Source organism: Argopecten irradians, chromosome 6 (genome assembly GCF_041381155.1).
Source record: "Argopecten irradians isolate NY chromosome 6, Ai_NY, whole genome shotgun sequence".
Taxonomy (NCBI): Eukaryota; Metazoa; Mollusca; class Bivalvia; order Pectinida; family Pectinidae; genus Argopecten; species Argopecten irradians.
In genome coordinates, this window is record NC_091139.1 from 4,528,274 (window position 1) to 4,547,041 (window position 18,768).

Genomic DNA, 18,768 nt, shown 5'->3' on the forward strand with positions numbered 1-18,768 from the left:
AGTTTGAATAGGCATGTTAGCATGATATATTAAAATAATATTTTTAAAAAAAGATGGAAAAAAATAATAAAACGGTGGCGGTCCGAATCAAACCCTGGCGACTTGATCTGAAGAACTGCACATTACCACTATGCCAGACTCCTGCTTATATATAAAAACATTTGAAAACAGAAAAATGTTTGATAATGAATCCTTTTGAGTCTGACTATATGTACTTTGTTTATCTGTTTCTCAGGACCCCTAACCAATGATGTACCCACAAACTTCCATGTGTCTATGAGAACTTCGGTGGATGTCACTCTGGTCTGGGAAATTCCAAAGAAACCTCAGGTCACAAGATACACAGTAAGTAAAGAAACGACACAATATTAACAACTCGAGATATAGCATACCACCTCAACTCAAACATTTCACTAGATTCACGATATCTGGTAATCTTTTGTCTATCATCGTACTGCATTCAATCAAAAATATATATCTTGTGTAAAGTAACAAGTAGCATACTGCCTTAACTCATTCGCCCCTGAAAATCATTTAGAACTGTTCAAGTCATTGAAGTCGAAGAGTTCAAATGTGTCTCCGGGAATGAATGACATCATTCAAAATTAATGTCATTAGAAAAAGGTACATGTAATATAAAGCGTACACACATTTTACAGGTATGAAATAAAAAGTAGATCTTTCCTAATGAAAAAAAATATTGTAAATCCATTCTTGTGTCTAATTAAGCAAGTAATTCTTGATTTCGATTCACAGTTGTCTTATTCTGGAGTGAAGAAATACCGTGACGACAACGTGATGCAGACACACCACCAGCCCCGTAAAGAGGAACACATCCACGGCCTTACCAGTTCTTTTACAGTGGAGAATCTTCTCCCTAAAACAAAATACACCTTCAACATCTCCGCATTCTTCCAGGACGGTGTGCAAGGAGGCGTGAACTCTTTGGTGGTCCAGACACGAATTGAAGGTTTGGATCGTTTTATTTTATTGTTATTTTTGAAAATTGAAACAGACTTTACTAGTATTTTATATTTAATCTTATGATATTTGTGATTTCAAATTTCATTTAAAAAACAAAACATCGTCTGCAACAACCGGAAGCACTAATAATACAAAATACGAAACTAAGCGATCAGCTTGTTTTTTCAAAGAAATGTGATGGAAATGGTTTTTTCAAAGAAATGTGATGGAAATGGTTTGTAATAAGATAACAATGGCTTGTAATAGAAAAAACAACAACAAAAACGGGATCTGTGAAGTTTAGTGATATATTGTTTAACTACCATTATTAGCTCCCAAGGAGGTAAGAAGACCGCTCGTATCCAAGATCTCTGGCCAGGAAGTGACTGTTAGACTGAAGCCAGCCTCTGAGGAGAACGGTGGTCTGAGTTATTACTATCTAGTTGTGGTCCCTCTCATCAATACCACGACCAAACGCCCCGAGGATATCAGTAACGATGAGGTACTACAGTCGGAATCTCTACATCGATTAATTTTTGTGAATTTGTATTACTTAATTACTTTCATTAAGAGTTGCATGCACCATCAATTAGAGTTATCAAAATAAAAAGAATTTGTGAACTGTTCACCCTTGAAATGATAATGAACTGTTCCAGTCTTTCAATTGGAAGATTTCAAATGTGTCGTCAAGGGTGAATGTGTGAAGTGACTGCATTGTGAATATAGAAGATAATATGTAGAATATGTAGGGTTGGAATTCGTTCCTGCTACTTATATTTTGTTTACAAGATTTGTTAAACTCGATTTGTCCTTGTTTTCAGTTGACCCTTGACATCTCACCGGAGTTACCTTCCGCCAAACCCTATATCGCAGCCAAGTTTGATGCCCAGCATCTTCCGAGTGAATTCAATCTTGGCAACAGGGACCAGTTTGGAGGATATGCCAACAGACCACTTGACCATGGGATGAGATATAAGACTTTCCTGCGAGCCTTCACTGTCGACACTGTGAGTCTAATATCTAACATAAACTCCCTCTGACAAGTTAAATTCACTCACCCCTGAAATTTCATAATGGAATGGTCTAGTCTTTGATTTAGAAGAGCCTAAATGTGTCTTCAGGGGTGAATGAATTTAAGAAGTAATCGAAAGCATCCATGTTATTTATGTGAATTTTCAGTTAAACCTCCGATATCCAATATTATTATTTGGTTATTTACAAATACCGTATTTTCCGGACAATAAACCGCACCTGTGTATAAGCGCCGCACTCCCGATGTTCAGGGAAAAAAGTCGCGGCTTATACACCGGAAAATACGGTAATCATATTGTACTGATACATGTGGTATACATGATGTGTTTGAATATTACAGAAACTGTACAAGACCAGCCAATACTCTGACATTATCAATCTGAGCCACAACACACCTTCCATCCATAACCCTACGCTCATTAACAGCCCAATTCCACAGTCCGCCGAGGCCAGTGAGAAGAGCCTCCTCATCATCATGATCGTCGCTCCTGTCTGTGCTGGTGTGGCCCTCATCATCATCGGCTGTATCATCCTCATCTGGCACATGAGGTGAGTCTCATCAAAGTTTTCTATGTAACTCCCTGGTCAGTAGATCTCTCTACCATATATTCTGTATTTTCATACTAGAGAGTTATCTGCCCTTGCGGATAGGTATTGATTGTGATGTCATGCATTTGCGAGCATAATGTCATACAGAAATTGCGCTCACAAAATAATGACGTAACAATCGATACCTACCAAGAAGAGTTAGCAAGGGAGCTAACTGTATAATATGCAGAGGAGAAAATCCAAGTTTACAGTATTCAAGTAAGCTTATCTGAACACAATGTAATTAGCTGATTCGAAGGGTCTTGGTAGGCCTTACAGGAAAACAAGCTTTGACTTTAGACAAGTCTACTAAAGAGAACACAGGAAGAACTCCTTATATAGGCAGGAAATCAAAAGTTTCTAAAAATGCTGCTGCAATTTATGTTTTCTTGAAAATTTTGCTTTCTTATCGTTTCATTTCTCATGCAATACACTACAAGACAATACTAGATAAATCAGTAGGAAACGAAATTGTGTTGGTGAAATGAAATATCGGTGACAGGTGTCATATTCCCAAACATTGCACTTACTGTAGGAGGAAGGCGACCCGTAAGGAGAAGAGTCCTGAGCCATCGTCTGGTAAGGTGTTCGTCGATGTTCCTCCCCACCCATGTGATCCAGTTGAGCTTCGCAGACAGCACTATCAGACACCAGGTATGTCAATTTCAAGGTCACAGGGTCAGTAGGGGATATAAAGGTCAATGGTGTTGAAAGGACGAAACACAAATTGCAAAAGTCAAAAGGAATGTAAAGCTAGGTTACAATTCAAAGTAGACGTTTAAGTTTTGAATGAATAAATATATGATAAATTATTTCAACCAGAATGTTTCAACGTTAAATTTGAATTGTAGAATTTATAATTTTTCAACGGTATTGAGGACAATTCTTTCTTGCTCAAAGTTATAAATAAATGAACACAATTTACAAGTAGATTGAAAACATCCTCATCAAACAAAAATGACATACAAATATTGTCTCATGATATTTCTTATTTATAAAAATCATTGAAATAAAACGCATTTCTGAAATGTTTTTCTCTCCAGGAATGATCAGCCATCCACCAATCCACATCCACATGCTACAGGAACACATAGACAATCTAAAGAACAACGACAACCTCAAGTTCTCACAGGAGTACGAGTCTATCGAGCCAGGCCAACAGTTCACCTGGGATAACTCTAACTACGAAGTCAACAAACCTAAAAATAGATACGCAAACGTCATAGCATACGACCATTCTCGTGTGATTCTCCAACCAATCGACAGTGTGCCGGGAAGTGACTATGTAAATGCTAATTACATGGATGGATACCGTAAACAGAACGCTTACATAGCTACACAGGTATGTACATCTAGATATACTGCTCACTCAAGTTGATTGGATAATGAATTAACATACTTTGTTTCAAATAAAGCCCTCTCAATATAAAATGAACACTCTCCTAGTTCTTGTGATGTGGGCAAGTTACATGTTTCACTAAATACTATCCGCTCAATGAAAGAGAACAAATTGGTATAAAGCAAAAAACAAAAATTCATTAAAACGAATTTGATAAATAACCAATATTATTTTTAAAATTTCCCCGATTTTTTGTTCAAATAACTGGAGATCATATAAAAATTAATGCAAATACACAGAATATACAAAAATATAACCAAATTATTTGAATAACCTTAATGAGAATATTACAACAAATAACATTTGATGGACTCTGTTATATGTATCTCTTGTAGACTACGGCTGTATTAAACACGTTGTATGTTTTATTTCAGGGACCCCTCCCAGAGACCTTCGGAGACTTCTGGCGCATGATGTGGGAACAGCGATCCGCCACCATTGTTATGATGACTAAATTAGAGGAGAGGTCAAGGGTCAGTGGACAATTTTATCATTATACCTTTACATTATTCAATGCTTGCCTAAATTCATGTTGTATCATCCAAATTTTGGTTTTCATCTTGCAACTAGCTATAGAAAAAGCGATGATAAAAAAATTTGACAACCAATGTATTAAGGTAAAATATTGTAATAACTAATTTTAGACTTACTAAGACAAAGATGAATGGTCATATTTATGGAAATGTTTGTGATTTCAGATAAAATGTGACCAGTACTGGCCTCACCGTGGAGCAGAACATTACGGCCTGATGCATGTCCTACTTGTAGATGTGACAGAACTCTCCACCTACACGATTCGTACCTTCCATATCTCCAGAGTAAGTTTATTCAACTCGATAAACATCTCAACGTTACTAATGCTTCATTTTTTGAAGGTTTATAAATAAATTCATGCTGGTTAATCACTTTTGATCCAATAATGTACATGAATTGGATTTTAACAGATTTTCAGACTTAAAAATTACTAATACCTGTGACCACCTGTCAATTTAACCTGTGTTTTACCTGTGGTTTTCTTTTTACCTACAGTATGGATTCCCAGAGAAGCGTGAGATTCGCCAGTTCCAGTTCACAGCCTGGCCAGATCACGGAGTACCCGACCATCCCACACCACTCCTCATGTTTATGAGGCGTGTCAAAACAAGTAATCCCCCTGATGCCGGACCAATGGTGGTCCACTGCAGGTAATTGTCCGATCACCAGACGATACTTAAAAGCACATCCCATGCTCACAATGTACATGCACAAACTTAATGTCGGAGCATACATAATGCAAAATACAACGTCACAGGTGGAAAATGAGCAGATTCATTGACAGCTGGTGTCTGTTAATTATTCAATAATACCACATGTAAAAAGATATTATCCTTCAAAATGTGCAGCCTATTACCTTCGTGTTGGTCTTAAGACAATTTCTTTGATGTAATGACAAACTGCACCTGATATAACTACCAGGGTATTGATTAATATAGACTTTTGGTTCTGTATCTTAACTATTTGTTTCTGTTGTTAATGTTCAAATGTTGGGAAAAAAATGAAATTGCAAAACAAACCTAAACAATACCTCAATTAAATAAAACTTGAAAGAAAAAGAAAAGCATAAACTAATGAAGACTTTTTTTCCATTTTCTTCAGTGCTGGTGTTGGAAGAACAGGAGCCTTCATAGTTATAGACGCCATGTTGGAACGTATCCGACACGAAAAAACTGTTGATATATATGGTCATGTGACCTGTTTACGAGCACAGCGTAATTATATGGTACAAACAGAAGACCAGTATATCTTTATCCATGATGCACTGTTAGAAGCTGTTACGTGTGGAAACACAGAGGTGCCAGCTCGTAATTTATCCGTACACATACAGAAACTGATGCAGCCTGAACCAGGCGAAACCGTCACAGGCATGGAGCTCGAATTTAAGGTATTCTTTCTTATTTTTACGCATTACTTTGGTTAACGAAATTTTATCAATAAAATATTGAGAAGTTTTTTATTCATATATACTCCTAAGCCAGATCACAAAAATTAAAACTTGCTAAAGTTTCTACTTTTTTTCGTTCAAATTACCAAATTTTGACCCACAGAAATAAATGACTATATGGTATATCCACGAATCACAACATCAGGTATACAATAACACAAACATGTCACATAGTCCTTTGTCTTAGTGTTTATTGTATTATTTTCCAGCGGTTAGCAAACATGAAGGCTAGTCCAAATCGATTTGTTAGTGCCAATCTTCCTGTGAATAAATTCAAGAATAGACTCGTTAACATATTACCATGTAAGTATCGTATTAGTATAGATATTTTTCACATTTCAAATTTAATTAAGAAATAAGAATTGTTATAGACAAGTTATGATTAATTATTTAAAAGTAATATGTGTTTTAAGTATCATGATTTGGCTGTAATATTTTGCATACAATTTGTCAGCATCTGACGAAGTGTGCTTTAGCAATGTAATGAATCATTTAATGAACAACAAAAAGGAATTATTTATGATACAAAGTCTTTACTGACAAATGTAATGGTTTCAGTTGAATCCACAAGAGTAGCCCTACAGCCAATTAGAGGAGTGGATGGCTCCGATTACATCAACGCCAGTTTTATAGATGTAAGTATCAGACTTGCCGTTTTTGTGATTGACTAAATCTTTTCTATAGGTAGCCTATCAATGAAACATTTTTTAGAATTTGTTTACCAAAATATTGCTTTGTTTTTAAAGTATTTTTTGATGTAAAACCAATGCTTTTCGTAATGGTGTTTTCCATATTTGCCTTATATTACTGGTAAATAATTTCAATTATCTCGTCTTTGCTTAGTAAAGAGTTACATGACATTGCAGGAAGGTATTTATTGTGACATTATATGTTTGCAAGCGTAGACATGTACATAACGTCGTATTTTTCAGAAAACATTACATGAAATTTAAGCAAGGAAGATAACTCTATAATATGCAAAGAAGGAATAGGTGACAAACTTTAATTATGATAATGTTTGTATTGCAGGGATATAAGTACTGCCAGGCCTACGTGGCTACCCAGGGCCCTCTGTCGGAGACGACAGAAGATTTCTGGAGGATGCTCTGGGAACACAACTCCACAATCATTGTCATGCTAACCAAATTACGAGAAATGGGACGTGTAAGTATTCATTCCGTTGAATTCTCATCCGCTTATTTTCAATCTGATTATGTCCTTACTTATTACAGAATTCTTAATTCATTTTGTTCATTTGTATGTTTCCATGGTTACAGGGAAAATGCCACCAGTTGAATTCTCATTTGCTATTTTGCAATTTGATTATGTCCTTACTTATCACAAAATTCTAAATTCATTTTCTTCATTTGTCTGTTTCCATGGTTACAGGAAAAATGCCACCAGTACTGGCCAAGCGAGCGGTCAGCAAGGTATCAGTACTTTGTTGTGGATCCAATGGCCGAGTACAACATGCCACAATACATCCTGAGAGAGTTCAAGGTCACAGACGCTAGGGTAAGTTCTATTGATGAAAATAATTCAGAAGTTTTACAAGTATATGATTTTATTTCTATTGATATTTTGGAAAATAAAGTTTGAAAAGGAGCATTATAACAAGGTGAATATGTTTGCATTGTGTAACAGAAACTCAAAATGTTCCAAAGCTTTTGATTTTGTAAGAACATTTATCTGTAACAGTTTGGGATCAGGACAATGATCTGAAACCAGGTAGCTCAATATTGGTAGAATGTTTGGATAGTGTTCAGACGACCCTGTTAGTGTTCAGACGACCCTGTTTTGAACACCGATTTGGCCGTCATTTTTGCATTTTTGAATCTCATAGGTATTGTTCTTTGTTTGACAGGACGGTCAATCTCGAACCATCAGACAGTTCCAGTTTACGGACTGGCCAGAGCAGGGTGTACCCAAATCTGGAGAGGGCTTCATTGATTTCATTGGTCAGGTTCACAAAACTAAGGAACAGTTTGGACAGGAAGGACCAATCTCCGTACACTGCAGGTCTGTTAATTACTGTATTAAATTTGCATATTACAGGGGTATCTGTCCTTGTGGGTAGGGATTGATTGTGACGTTAGGTGTTTGCGAGCGTAACTGTTATACATTTCACCCAAAACCATGTGAATTACGCTTACAAAATAATGATGTAACAATATTAATACCTACCCACAAGGGAGCTAACTCTGTAATATGCAAAGTCGGAATAAAATTACCATTATACAGACTTTATCACAAATTATCATATAGGGGTTATTTAAAAATTGTTCTTGTAATTTCATTATTCCCAAGACCTGTTTTCAAAGCTCAAAAAATGTGACAGCAAAATATGTGAATAATTCTAAATTCATTCTCCCCTGAAATGATGCACTGTTCCAGGCTATGAAATAGAAGAATACAAATGTGTCTTCAGGATGAATGAGTTCTTATATAAAAAAAAAACTGATTTTATTCAATACTATATAATAAATCTTGTTAGTATTTATGATAATGTGCATCTATATGTGATATGTCTTGGTCAATGTCGATGAAAGTACATGTAATGTCATTCAAACATTCAACTAACTTGGTATGTTGTACTTTCACTTTACCCATACATAGTACTGTGTATAGCTGGTACAACTCTATCTCTAACTTGTATGTGTTTCAGTGCTGGTGTGGGCAGGACCGGCGTGTTTATCACTCTCAGTATTGTCCTGGAGAGGATGAGGTACGAGGGCGTGGTCGACATGTTCCAGACCGTCAAAATGCTGAGGACACAGAGGCCTGCTATGGTCCAGACAGAGGTAACCTCATTAACTGATTTGTTAGATCGTTTTATATTATTAACTCAGCATTGTCCCAATGTCCAGGGTGTTTATTGTAAATTAAGTGTATTATAGAGTTATCAGCCCTTGTGGGAAGGTAATGATTATGACGTCATGTGTTTGCGAGTGTAACATCATAATTTTCGGAGAAAACGTAGTGAATTGCTCTCACAAAATACTGATGTAATAATTGATACCTACCTGGAAGAGAGCTAACACTTATATTCAGACGGAATAGACAGATATTGACTAATGTTGAAATTGTGATAATTTTCCATGTTTGACAGTTCTGAAGTCAATAGCTAACATCACTTAATACAATAAGAAAATTCAGATATTTCATTTTATTAGAAATCCATGCTAGTAAAATTGTATTGCTAAGTTACATAATAATTCAATGAAATACTTGTTTGTTTAGGACCAGTACCAGTTCTGTTACCGAGCGGCTCTCGAATACTTAGGATCCTTCGACCATTACGCGGCGTAGGTGTGGCGACAAACGCAGGTGTTTCCATGGAAACAGAGACATTCTACATTGTCAGGTGACACAGTTACATCATTACAGCCAAATAAGTCTGTGTCTGTCGGCGGTGTTTGGACCGTGGAAACATTAAACTATTTCTGTGGTTGTGTTCAACCTGTTCATAGATTGATGCCGATTGTTATTCATTGTGGGACAATTCAAGGGAGACAACACACCAGACAGTGACTGCTGGCTGTGCTCGGCATCATCGGTAGAGAAAATCTAAGTAGGAAAAGGACCAATTGATCGTTAAGATGTGAGAATGGATTACTATAGTCAAAATGGCTCAAAGAGTCGTCGCAAAATGTGCAATATTGATTGACCACTTAAACATTTGGTAAGCATGTTTAAAACGTGCTGGACATCCGAGATGTTGGTCATTGTAGAAATGGACCAAAACACTTCACTGGTGACGCGGTCTTTACTGCCATGGTGAGGTACATGTGGGACCTGTATATAAGGGAGACCTACCGTCGTGTTGGCACTGTGTAATGGTGGATCAGATTGGGACTAGGAATTTTTAATGTCATTTCAGTACCATAGACATAGCATTATAGACTTCCATAGGATATTTAACATGGTACAATGTGGATCGTGTTCACTCCTCTTCATCTTTATGTTGCCAAAGATAGTATCACGTGTGCATGGAAGCATGTGTGTGGGACAGAATATAAAACAGGAAACATACCAAGTTGTCTCCCTTTTGGGACTTGTGATGGAATACCGACTCTTTAAGACATTCTTGTTCAGAAAGGTGAACATTGATATGAAAATGTTGTCATGGAGACAAAAGTCGATAGGACCGTTAATTTACAGATCTATTTATAGTTATGGTGCTTTGTTTTGTTTTTGCCTTTCTGTAGTGCGAGATTATTGTGCTTGTCATTCATCTGCCCGATCAACGCTTAGGATAATAAAAAGCCACCGATATCTTTTTTTTTTATATATATATACATAAATATATATATAGATACATATAAACATTTGTGTTTTGTTACCGTGACAACCTGTCAGCAATTGTGTCCATATTTATTTCGTTGAACTTTGACCCTCAAACTAGGACACCTTGCATTATAGTTAAGTGTGTTTGCAAAGTAAACAATTGTTGGAGGATACTCGTCGCCATAGCAACAGAATGCTTTATTTAAGCTAGGGTAGCAACAGATTCAGCTGTTGTTGATCTTAAAGTGCTGTGTTACTCTGAAACTGGTCATGTATGTATGTGGACGTGTGGGCACAATGTGGTATATTTAGGGTGGGCTATTTATGGATCGATGATGTGGAGTGATATATTGTATGTGTGTGTGTACGAGTGCAGTGCAGGAGTTACAGCCCAAGATTGGTCGATTCATGTTCTGTGTCCTAGAGTAATCTCATTGAGTATAAAAAGACCAGCTTATGAACTCCTCCAAATCTCAAATGTCGTCTGCTCTATACGGAAACCTCATGGTAGAATTTCCAAAAATTCACTGCATGGAAAATAACACATTCTGATCATTATCGGTGTCACGAGAAAGACTGATTAGTAAGTACACCATGGGAGCAATAGAGAAAACCAACAATTAACAAAATCTTTAATTCAAACACTCATTCTTTATCCATTTCAATTTGAAGAAAAGATGCAATATGATGAGTTTTGATGAATTATATTACCTGGTATGGTGATTTCCACATCTCTGTTCCTTAAGAAGAAGAATGTATTATCGACAACTTATTTATTGATTTCAAAATTAAAAAAAAAAAATGAATGAGAGGTTATATGCAGAGGTCAAAAGGTCACAGTAAAGTCCACCGAGAAATCCATTAATCAAGCTGTATATATCGTAAAAGCATTCACTTCGCCATAGAAACATTATAAAGGACACGGTTCCTGTGTATGATTGGAACTTAATTATTTATAGTCACGGAAACTTTAAAGTTGTTATATATATATTGTTAGAAACCTGAAATGCTTGATAAACCATATTTAACTGGAAAATATGGTTACTGCATATAGACATTGTTCAACGTATCCATGAAAAACTGATCTGCTTGAAATATGGAGAATCTTGTTTATCAAGATGATTTGTAATTCAACTCACTTACCCCTTATGACACATTTGGACGCTTCTACTTCAAGAACTGGAACAGTCCATTATGAACTTACAGGGGTGAATGGGTTTACCAGATTGTGTGAATCATGTGACTTAAGATATTTTGGAAATGTATGAATGGAAATATGGTTGTCATAGAAACTTCTTAATGTAACCATGGAAAATATTTTACCGCAGACTTTGGAGTTTTAATATAACTTGCAGATGTTTCGAGACTTGTAACAATACCCTAAAGCTTGGTATAATAGAAAAATCAGCAAAACAACAGAAGACTCCATTTACATTTTTACATTTTTATCTTATTTTGAATTAGCTGTATTTATACATTGTTTGAAGAACAATAGCTGAGGAAATTCATATTGAATTAATTTTTATATCTCGCAGTATGAACATCACATATTTACATATATATATAATACAGACAATATATTGCTTATCCATATAGCAACTGGATAAAAAAAATTGAGCCAGTAAATATTTGCATTGTGTCCTGATGTTTGCGATCAATCAATTATGTGTCTAGCGTGTAGAGCACTTGTGATAAGTAGAAGATTGGTTGGAATTTCAGACCTATGTATGACAAAGCAATAGAGACCAGACTCTGTTTTAAACCGTGGATAATTCTCGGAAACTCAGTGTCAGAAATACATCGCTATCAACGATAGTGTATTTAGAACCTGGATCACCGAGGATGGTACATTATAAACAAGTTGAAAATCACGTCTTTTGCCAAAATTTAATCGTGGACAAACTGCAGTAAAGGTTGAAACAGATTCCCACGGTCCGTATATATATATATCTGGACATTCTGTCTCGTCGGTAGAGCCTAGGTCTGAGATTCCAATACACATCTCAACACACTTAATTACAAGTGTTGTGTACATATAAACGACCAAATTAAGTGTTGTAATAGTATTGTCTATTGACCGTTTATTTCATCGTTCATTTTAATCCTCCACTACTCCATCATTCTTGTCACATCATTTATTTACACCTGTCATTCAATGTGCTGATTGTGCAAGACCATTTTTTATTATTATTAATTATTACCTGTGGTATTGAAAACATATTTGCAATGCAATTATTACATGTAACAATTTTCATTCTTTTGTTTTCATATAAGACAAGTTTTAACTTGTATCACATCTTTAGGTTTTGTGCATAATGATAATGTTGGTAGATACTGTGTGAGATGGAGAATTTAGATGGGGGTATATACTTAACTGTGGGTAAATTGACGTGTGAAATGGAATTCAAAATCTACTTAAGGAAATACTGAAAATCATTGTATTGTTCATTACATTGATAAAGCAAATGTTCAGAGTAAATATTGATAACATATTGTCAGCATCTATATATGAAATAATAGGGAACAAAATATCCATTTTGATTCAATTTCAATGAAACCAATATTATCAATGTCTGTTGAGATCAATTTTTTTCAAATATGAATTCTTCATAAACGTACTATGATAATTTAATTTACATACTGAAAACTTGGCCCAACAAAATTACCCAGTTAATACAGGTTAAGCCACCTGGCCTATTGCTTCCAGAATTCATATTAAAGGAGGTTGAAATGCTCCCGACTATGAGCAGGGCTATGTGATCACTATCGTAGCTATACACCCTAGATGTCGCTGTACATTAGACCAGTCACTGTTGTATACTACAGCAGACAATCACCTTTTGGACTTTTTTCAGTTTTCAGTATTTTAACCCTCCAAGGGTGCAATAGCTATATATAATTATAATTCGTGTTCAGAACTGTAAAATCTCGTCTGTAGGTGTAAGTCTCTATAGTAGACGTGACTTATTCTGTAGCTGAACTCTCAAGGTCCTGACACTACCGTGTCCGTGTTTCAATCTAGTCATGTAACTAACATTTTGTGTTTTGTTTGTTGCTAAGACTATTGAGAATATTTACGACGTTTTTAGTCGTCTGTGTTTTATATCTAGCTCTATAGCTGTACAGTGGATCTCGATTTTCTTATACGTTTCTGTGAATCTCTTGTATAAAATCTTAAAAATAGAAAAGCGCCATTTTTTGGATTTACTTCATTAAAACATTAATCTAATTACCCATAATGCTAAATATGTCTGTAATATAAAGTATAGTTATATGGTCACAAAAAGAGTGTCAACATCTGTGTTACCATGGTGACTTGTGTAAACATCTATGTTACCATGGCAATTGGTGTGAAATCATTGATAGACTTGTTGGCTCCCTAGCTGCTGATGTACCTACGTTGTATAGTAGTTCTTGTTAGGTTGTCATGGAAATATGTCATTATCTGAGAGTATACAGTCATTGATATCAATAAACTTGGAACAAATCTTGCTTTCTTTGTTGTATTTATTCAATTGTTTTTACAAACATTTTTTTCAAAGAAAAAGAGCTCTCTTCAATATTTTCGTTACTTCAGTTCATGTGCATAGCTTACTACCATTTTGACTGGCTCTAACTGTCAACAACCCCTTTCTAGATACGACAAGCTTCAAAACACTACATTTGCCATGGAAATAATTCTTCCCTGGCAAGGAAGCGATGTGAAGTTAATATAAAACTGAATTGAAGGTAAACCTATGGATGGATGCCTTGAATTAAGATAAAACTGAATTGAAAGTAAACCTATGGATGCCTTGGATGCATTGCATGTAAGATAAAACTGAATTGAAGTACCTATGGATGTGGATAAGTGTGGAAGTTAATATAAAACTGAATTGAAGGTAAACCTATGGATGCCTTGAATTAAGATAAAAACTGAATTGAAAAGTAAACCTATTGATGCCATGGATAGTGTTTATAGTTTTATGTTTCTGTCTGAAACTGGGGTAACCATGAAATATTTTTGTGCCAAACCTTTTCATTCTTCGCACAAATTTTTTTTTTTTTTTTTTTTTTTGGAATACCCTGAGAAAAATATTATTAGTTACCTAATAACTTCTCCAGATGGGATTCAAGCTTGCAAAGCTGAGAGCTTGTGTTGGTAATATGTCGGGACACGTTAACCACTCTGCTACATATTAACATGTGTACTACAGCTACTTAACATTGGAGATATAACTCAATGCTTAAATCTTTCCACATTCACAAAAAACACTTACAATGTGGCAGCAACATTTCTGAAATAAAATTTCATTACAAATATATATAAAGAGATGTATAGAATGACAATATATAAATGGTGTTTGTTAAAAGAACGTAACAAGAAGTAGTATTCCCCGATTCATAAATGACACTTTGATAAAGATCAGTCGGAGATACTGAAAATTCCAGTAACAATTCCCCATCAGCACAGGGCACATTTGACCTCCAATTAAAGATGCTTCATCGCTGACAAATGGTATTTTTCACTATCAAAAACAGGAGCAGACAATTTAGTATTTTTCTTCAGTTACAAAAGTTACATACTTTACAACATTAAAAAAGTTTGAGCTTCAAATTTTACTTCAAGTTAAAGATATAAAAACTAATTAATTGCATCCCGAAAAAATTCCGTGGCACTATATCCTATATGAAGGAATGAAGTACTGATTGCGCATGCACCAAAGTCAAAATAAATTATTTCATATTATTTTTTGTGTTAATTAGACATATATATACACGATTATACACCAATTATTGTTCAAATGATTAATATCATTTATGCTCTGTCAGCGGTGGAGCATCTTTAAGCATTGGTTGTCATATTTTTACATGCATTGGTGAGTAACATACATTGTGTATTCTAGCATATTCAGTGGTGCACGTTAGCTATATTCAGACCCCTTTCTTTTCATGTCGTAAGAGTGCTTCAGTACATCCCCTGGTAAAAACATGTTGCTGATCGTAAAATGCTCACAAAATCCCCCATCAGTCTGTATTTTCTAATCTATTCTGTCAGTAGTCGAACCCCGATTTCCTACATTACTTTATCTCAAATTCTATGTAATTTCTGGTGTCAGCTCTGGGAGGAAGGTGCAGTACCATTTAGGACATGAGAGATTCCAAGATCACTGCCCTCTACAAAGGAGAGAATGGAGCAGTGGCGTAGTCAGGGTTGAAAGAATGTGGATGTAATGTTACTCCCTGTCGAATCCCTTTCAAAGCAACCAATAATCAAGACAACCAGTAAAGAAAATCAGGATTTCCGTCCCTGCATTTCTGAACACTTTCAGTAATTGTAAATGTATTCAGAATAAACTTTAATTTAGCATAACCATTTGTTAAGAAATAAATGCTGATAACACACATATTGTACAATATTAAACAATAGTGATGACTCTATGTATTGAATAAACCACTCGTTGCTGTAGAATAGACCAGAGAAAACACACCTATCGAGGGTCGAAGGCCGAGACAGGGTTCTATTATACACCAACGAGTGGTTTATCCAACTTAAAAAAATTACACCCATTTCGGACCTCTTCAGGCATTGCAGACTATTCACCTATCCAACTGTCAGCTGATCTCGGAATGAATCTATAGTAGTGTCAACAATGGTTTGTTTGTTTGATTTATTAACGTCCTATTAACAGCCAGGGTCATGTAATGACGGCCTCCCATGTATGCGACTATGCGGTGTGTAGTGTGTCTGAATTTCATGGTGTGTGCTTTGGGAGACTGCGGTATATTCGTGTTGTGTCTTCTTGTATAGTGGAACTGTTGCCCATTTTAATATAGTGATGTATCACTGAAGCATGCCGCAAAGACACCAAGCAACACACCCCACCCGATCACATTATACTGACAACGGGCGAACCAGTCGCCCCACTCCCTTAATTATGAGCGCTCAGCAGGAGCAGAAACTACCACTTTTATAGAATTTGGTGTGTCTCGGCCAGGGAACAGAACCCAGAGCCTACATCACAGGGGTGAACGCTCAACTGAAGGCCAAAATTGAGATGGTGTCAAGGGAAACGTTAGGAAGAAGAAAGTAAGGTAGGAAAAAAAGAAAAGATAAGATTCTAAATAAGTCATGCAATAGGGGCAGAGGTACAATGCTTACGCCCTATCTGCAACTGGATTATAGTGTGCGGAAAGAAAGACCATTTAAGAGTGTCAGTGGAAGGTTATATTTGCTTAAAATGGTGATTGTTTGCTTTGCGTGTGTTGCTAATGATAGGGACGAGAGAGTTGATGGTAGGAACTGCTTAGTGACAGTGAATGATTTTGTAGAAAACTACTAGTCGAAATTTTAAACACCTTTGTGGTAGTAGTGGCAGTTGAGTGTATTTATCATATCTGTTACACTGTCCGTTTTTCTATAGTTGTTTAGGACATACCTTGCTGCTCGTCTTTGAACTTTTTCTATGTGAGATATGTTTTGTTGTGTGTACTCTGCTGTACTCAAGTTTGGGTCTTATGAGAGCTAAATAGGCCTTCGATTTAATGTTGGTATTTGAGATTTGTGAATTTCTCCTGAGGAAACCAAGGGATTTGTTGCCATAAGATGTTATATTATTGCAGTGGATGTTCCATTTCAGATAAGAGAGTTACCTCTAGATATCTTGCTGATGATACAGCTAAAATGTGGCCATGTATGATGTAGTTGTAATTTATAGGAGTTCCTTTTGGAGCAACTGTCATAAATGTACATTTTTCTGGATGGAAAGCCATAAACCTCCAATCTTGCTGCAGCATCGAGATCTGATTGAAGTTTAATGCAGTCATATGCAGATTTACTTTATTACATTTGTATGTCAAATTCTATGTAATATCTGGTGTCACTTTTGGGAAGAAGGTACTTTATCACAGAACACGAGGGATTCCAAGATTACTGCCCTCTGCAAGGGAGAGGGGCAGGGGCGTAGTCAGGGTTGTTCGCTAAACCTGCCTATATCATAAGGGTTTTCCCCCTAATAATATAGGCAGGTTTAGTGGACTATAAACAATATGGATGCAATGTTATTCCCTAGCCATATAGCACATTAGGGACCTCCGATCCACCCACCAACGAGGAAGCTGACAGACGTAGTTCTGCGTCAGGACAATCACACGGGAAGGCCAATCAGGGTTTAGGGGAGCTTTGATTACACCTTGGTACGTTATGTACCCGTGTTTGAAAGAAGAAAAAAAACATACCACCAGAATTTAACTTCATTATATATAGCAACTAAAATCGATGTTTCTAAGTATTAATATTTTAATACATATATCTTTGCATCTCTGCCCGAAATCAACGTCTACATATTTAACAGAACACTTTGAATTAAGTTTTAACATTCATAAATTAACTTGGATTTATATCGTCACTTACAAAGTGGAGTTGGGATATTTTTCATTTGATATTATTTCTCTGTGAAGGCAATCCCGGTAACTCTGATTTCTTTCTATTATACCTGTATACCCTTGTGATACTAGTGATTACTACTACTAACCCCTGTAATTATCGCCACTGATAGCGGCAACAATGGATAAAACAGGTCCATGATAGTTTGGCATGTTGCAATGATGATATATGATAATATTTTCTAGCAAATATATATGATGTATGGAGAGTTAACCCAAAACCTTGATTTACTTGTATCATAGACTGTTTCAAGAGGGAACAGTATCGACGAGATACGTGTAGACACCAAAAGCAGTGCATCACACGAAGTCTAAATTCAGTGAAATATAGATCAGTGGAACTTAAGATGATAAAGCAATTAAATCATACACCAATGACACCAACTTATCCACCAACAACGGGGATGATGAATGTGGGTAATGTCTGGAACGGCTTGCCAGAATCGGTCGTGAACGCAGAAACCATGAAAGACTTTGAAATCCTGCTGAAAAAAAAACAACATTTAAATGACACAATGTATAGTAATTACTGATAATTAACCATTCACAACAAATAATCTGTGTAATATGTCTTATGATATGGTCATAGAGGCTGTCAGACAAGGGCGAATTCGACAGATGAAAGTGTCCGAGAAAAATAATACAATAATAATGTATTCGTGAATACAACAAGTTCAATAAAAGATGCATGAGTGATTGAATTATGAGACTGTTTACATGAGTAAATCGATGTGCTATCTGCTACGTCCATGACAGATATATTAAAACTGATGAGGGAGATCCTCGGATGTTCGAAAGCTGCAGGTCGACTAATGAAAACAATAGGAACGTTTTACTATCGAAAAAATGATGAACATGATTTCAACGGAAATCTCTAGAAAAAATGATGAACATGATTTCAACGGAAATCTCTACGTCATATTTACCTTAGCATCTCTTTATATGTAACCAAACGAAGGTTAATTAATTAATTATATATTTTAAACAAAATTGTCTTGAACAGATGAAAATATCTTTTTACTTCTTTCACTTGTATCGTGGCCAGAAATTTGGTCTTCAGTGTTATTAATGATATAAGAAAAACATTTTTGGA

General features: G+C 35.8%; 1 protein-coding gene across 1 annotated transcript in view; it reads left to right on the plus strand.

Moving 5' to 3' along the window:
- Nucleotides 1-13,738, plus strand: part of LOC138326158 (receptor-type tyrosine-protein phosphatase delta-like) — a 166,093-nt gene extending 152,355 nt beyond the window's left edge. The window contains exons 19-36 of the mRNA XM_069272286.1: nt 236-345; nt 757-970; nt 1,296-1,465; nt 1,785-1,970; nt 2,336-2,544; nt 3,119-3,237; nt 3,627-3,925; nt 4,357-4,455; nt 4,681-4,800; nt 5,012-5,166; nt 5,618-5,903; nt 6,173-6,266; nt 6,522-6,598; nt 6,993-7,127; nt 7,353-7,478; nt 7,828-7,982; nt 8,629-8,764; nt 9,204-13,738. Coding sequence (XP_069128387.1) covers nt 236-345; nt 757-970; nt 1,296-1,465; nt 1,785-1,970; nt 2,336-2,544; nt 3,119-3,237; nt 3,627-3,925; nt 4,357-4,455; nt 4,681-4,800; nt 5,012-5,166; nt 5,618-5,903; nt 6,173-6,266; nt 6,522-6,598; nt 6,993-7,127; nt 7,353-7,478; nt 7,828-7,982; nt 8,629-8,764; nt 9,204-9,272 — 2,759 coding nt within the window. The 3' untranslated portion in view covers nt 9,273-13,738. The remainder of the gene's footprint in view (nt 1-235; nt 346-756; nt 971-1,295; nt 1,466-1,784; nt 1,971-2,335; nt 2,545-3,118; nt 3,238-3,626; nt 3,926-4,356; nt 4,456-4,680; nt 4,801-5,011; nt 5,167-5,617; nt 5,904-6,172; nt 6,267-6,521; nt 6,599-6,992; nt 7,128-7,352; nt 7,479-7,827; nt 7,983-8,628; nt 8,765-9,203) is intronic.
- Nucleotides 13,739-18,768: the final 5,030 nt, after the last annotated feature.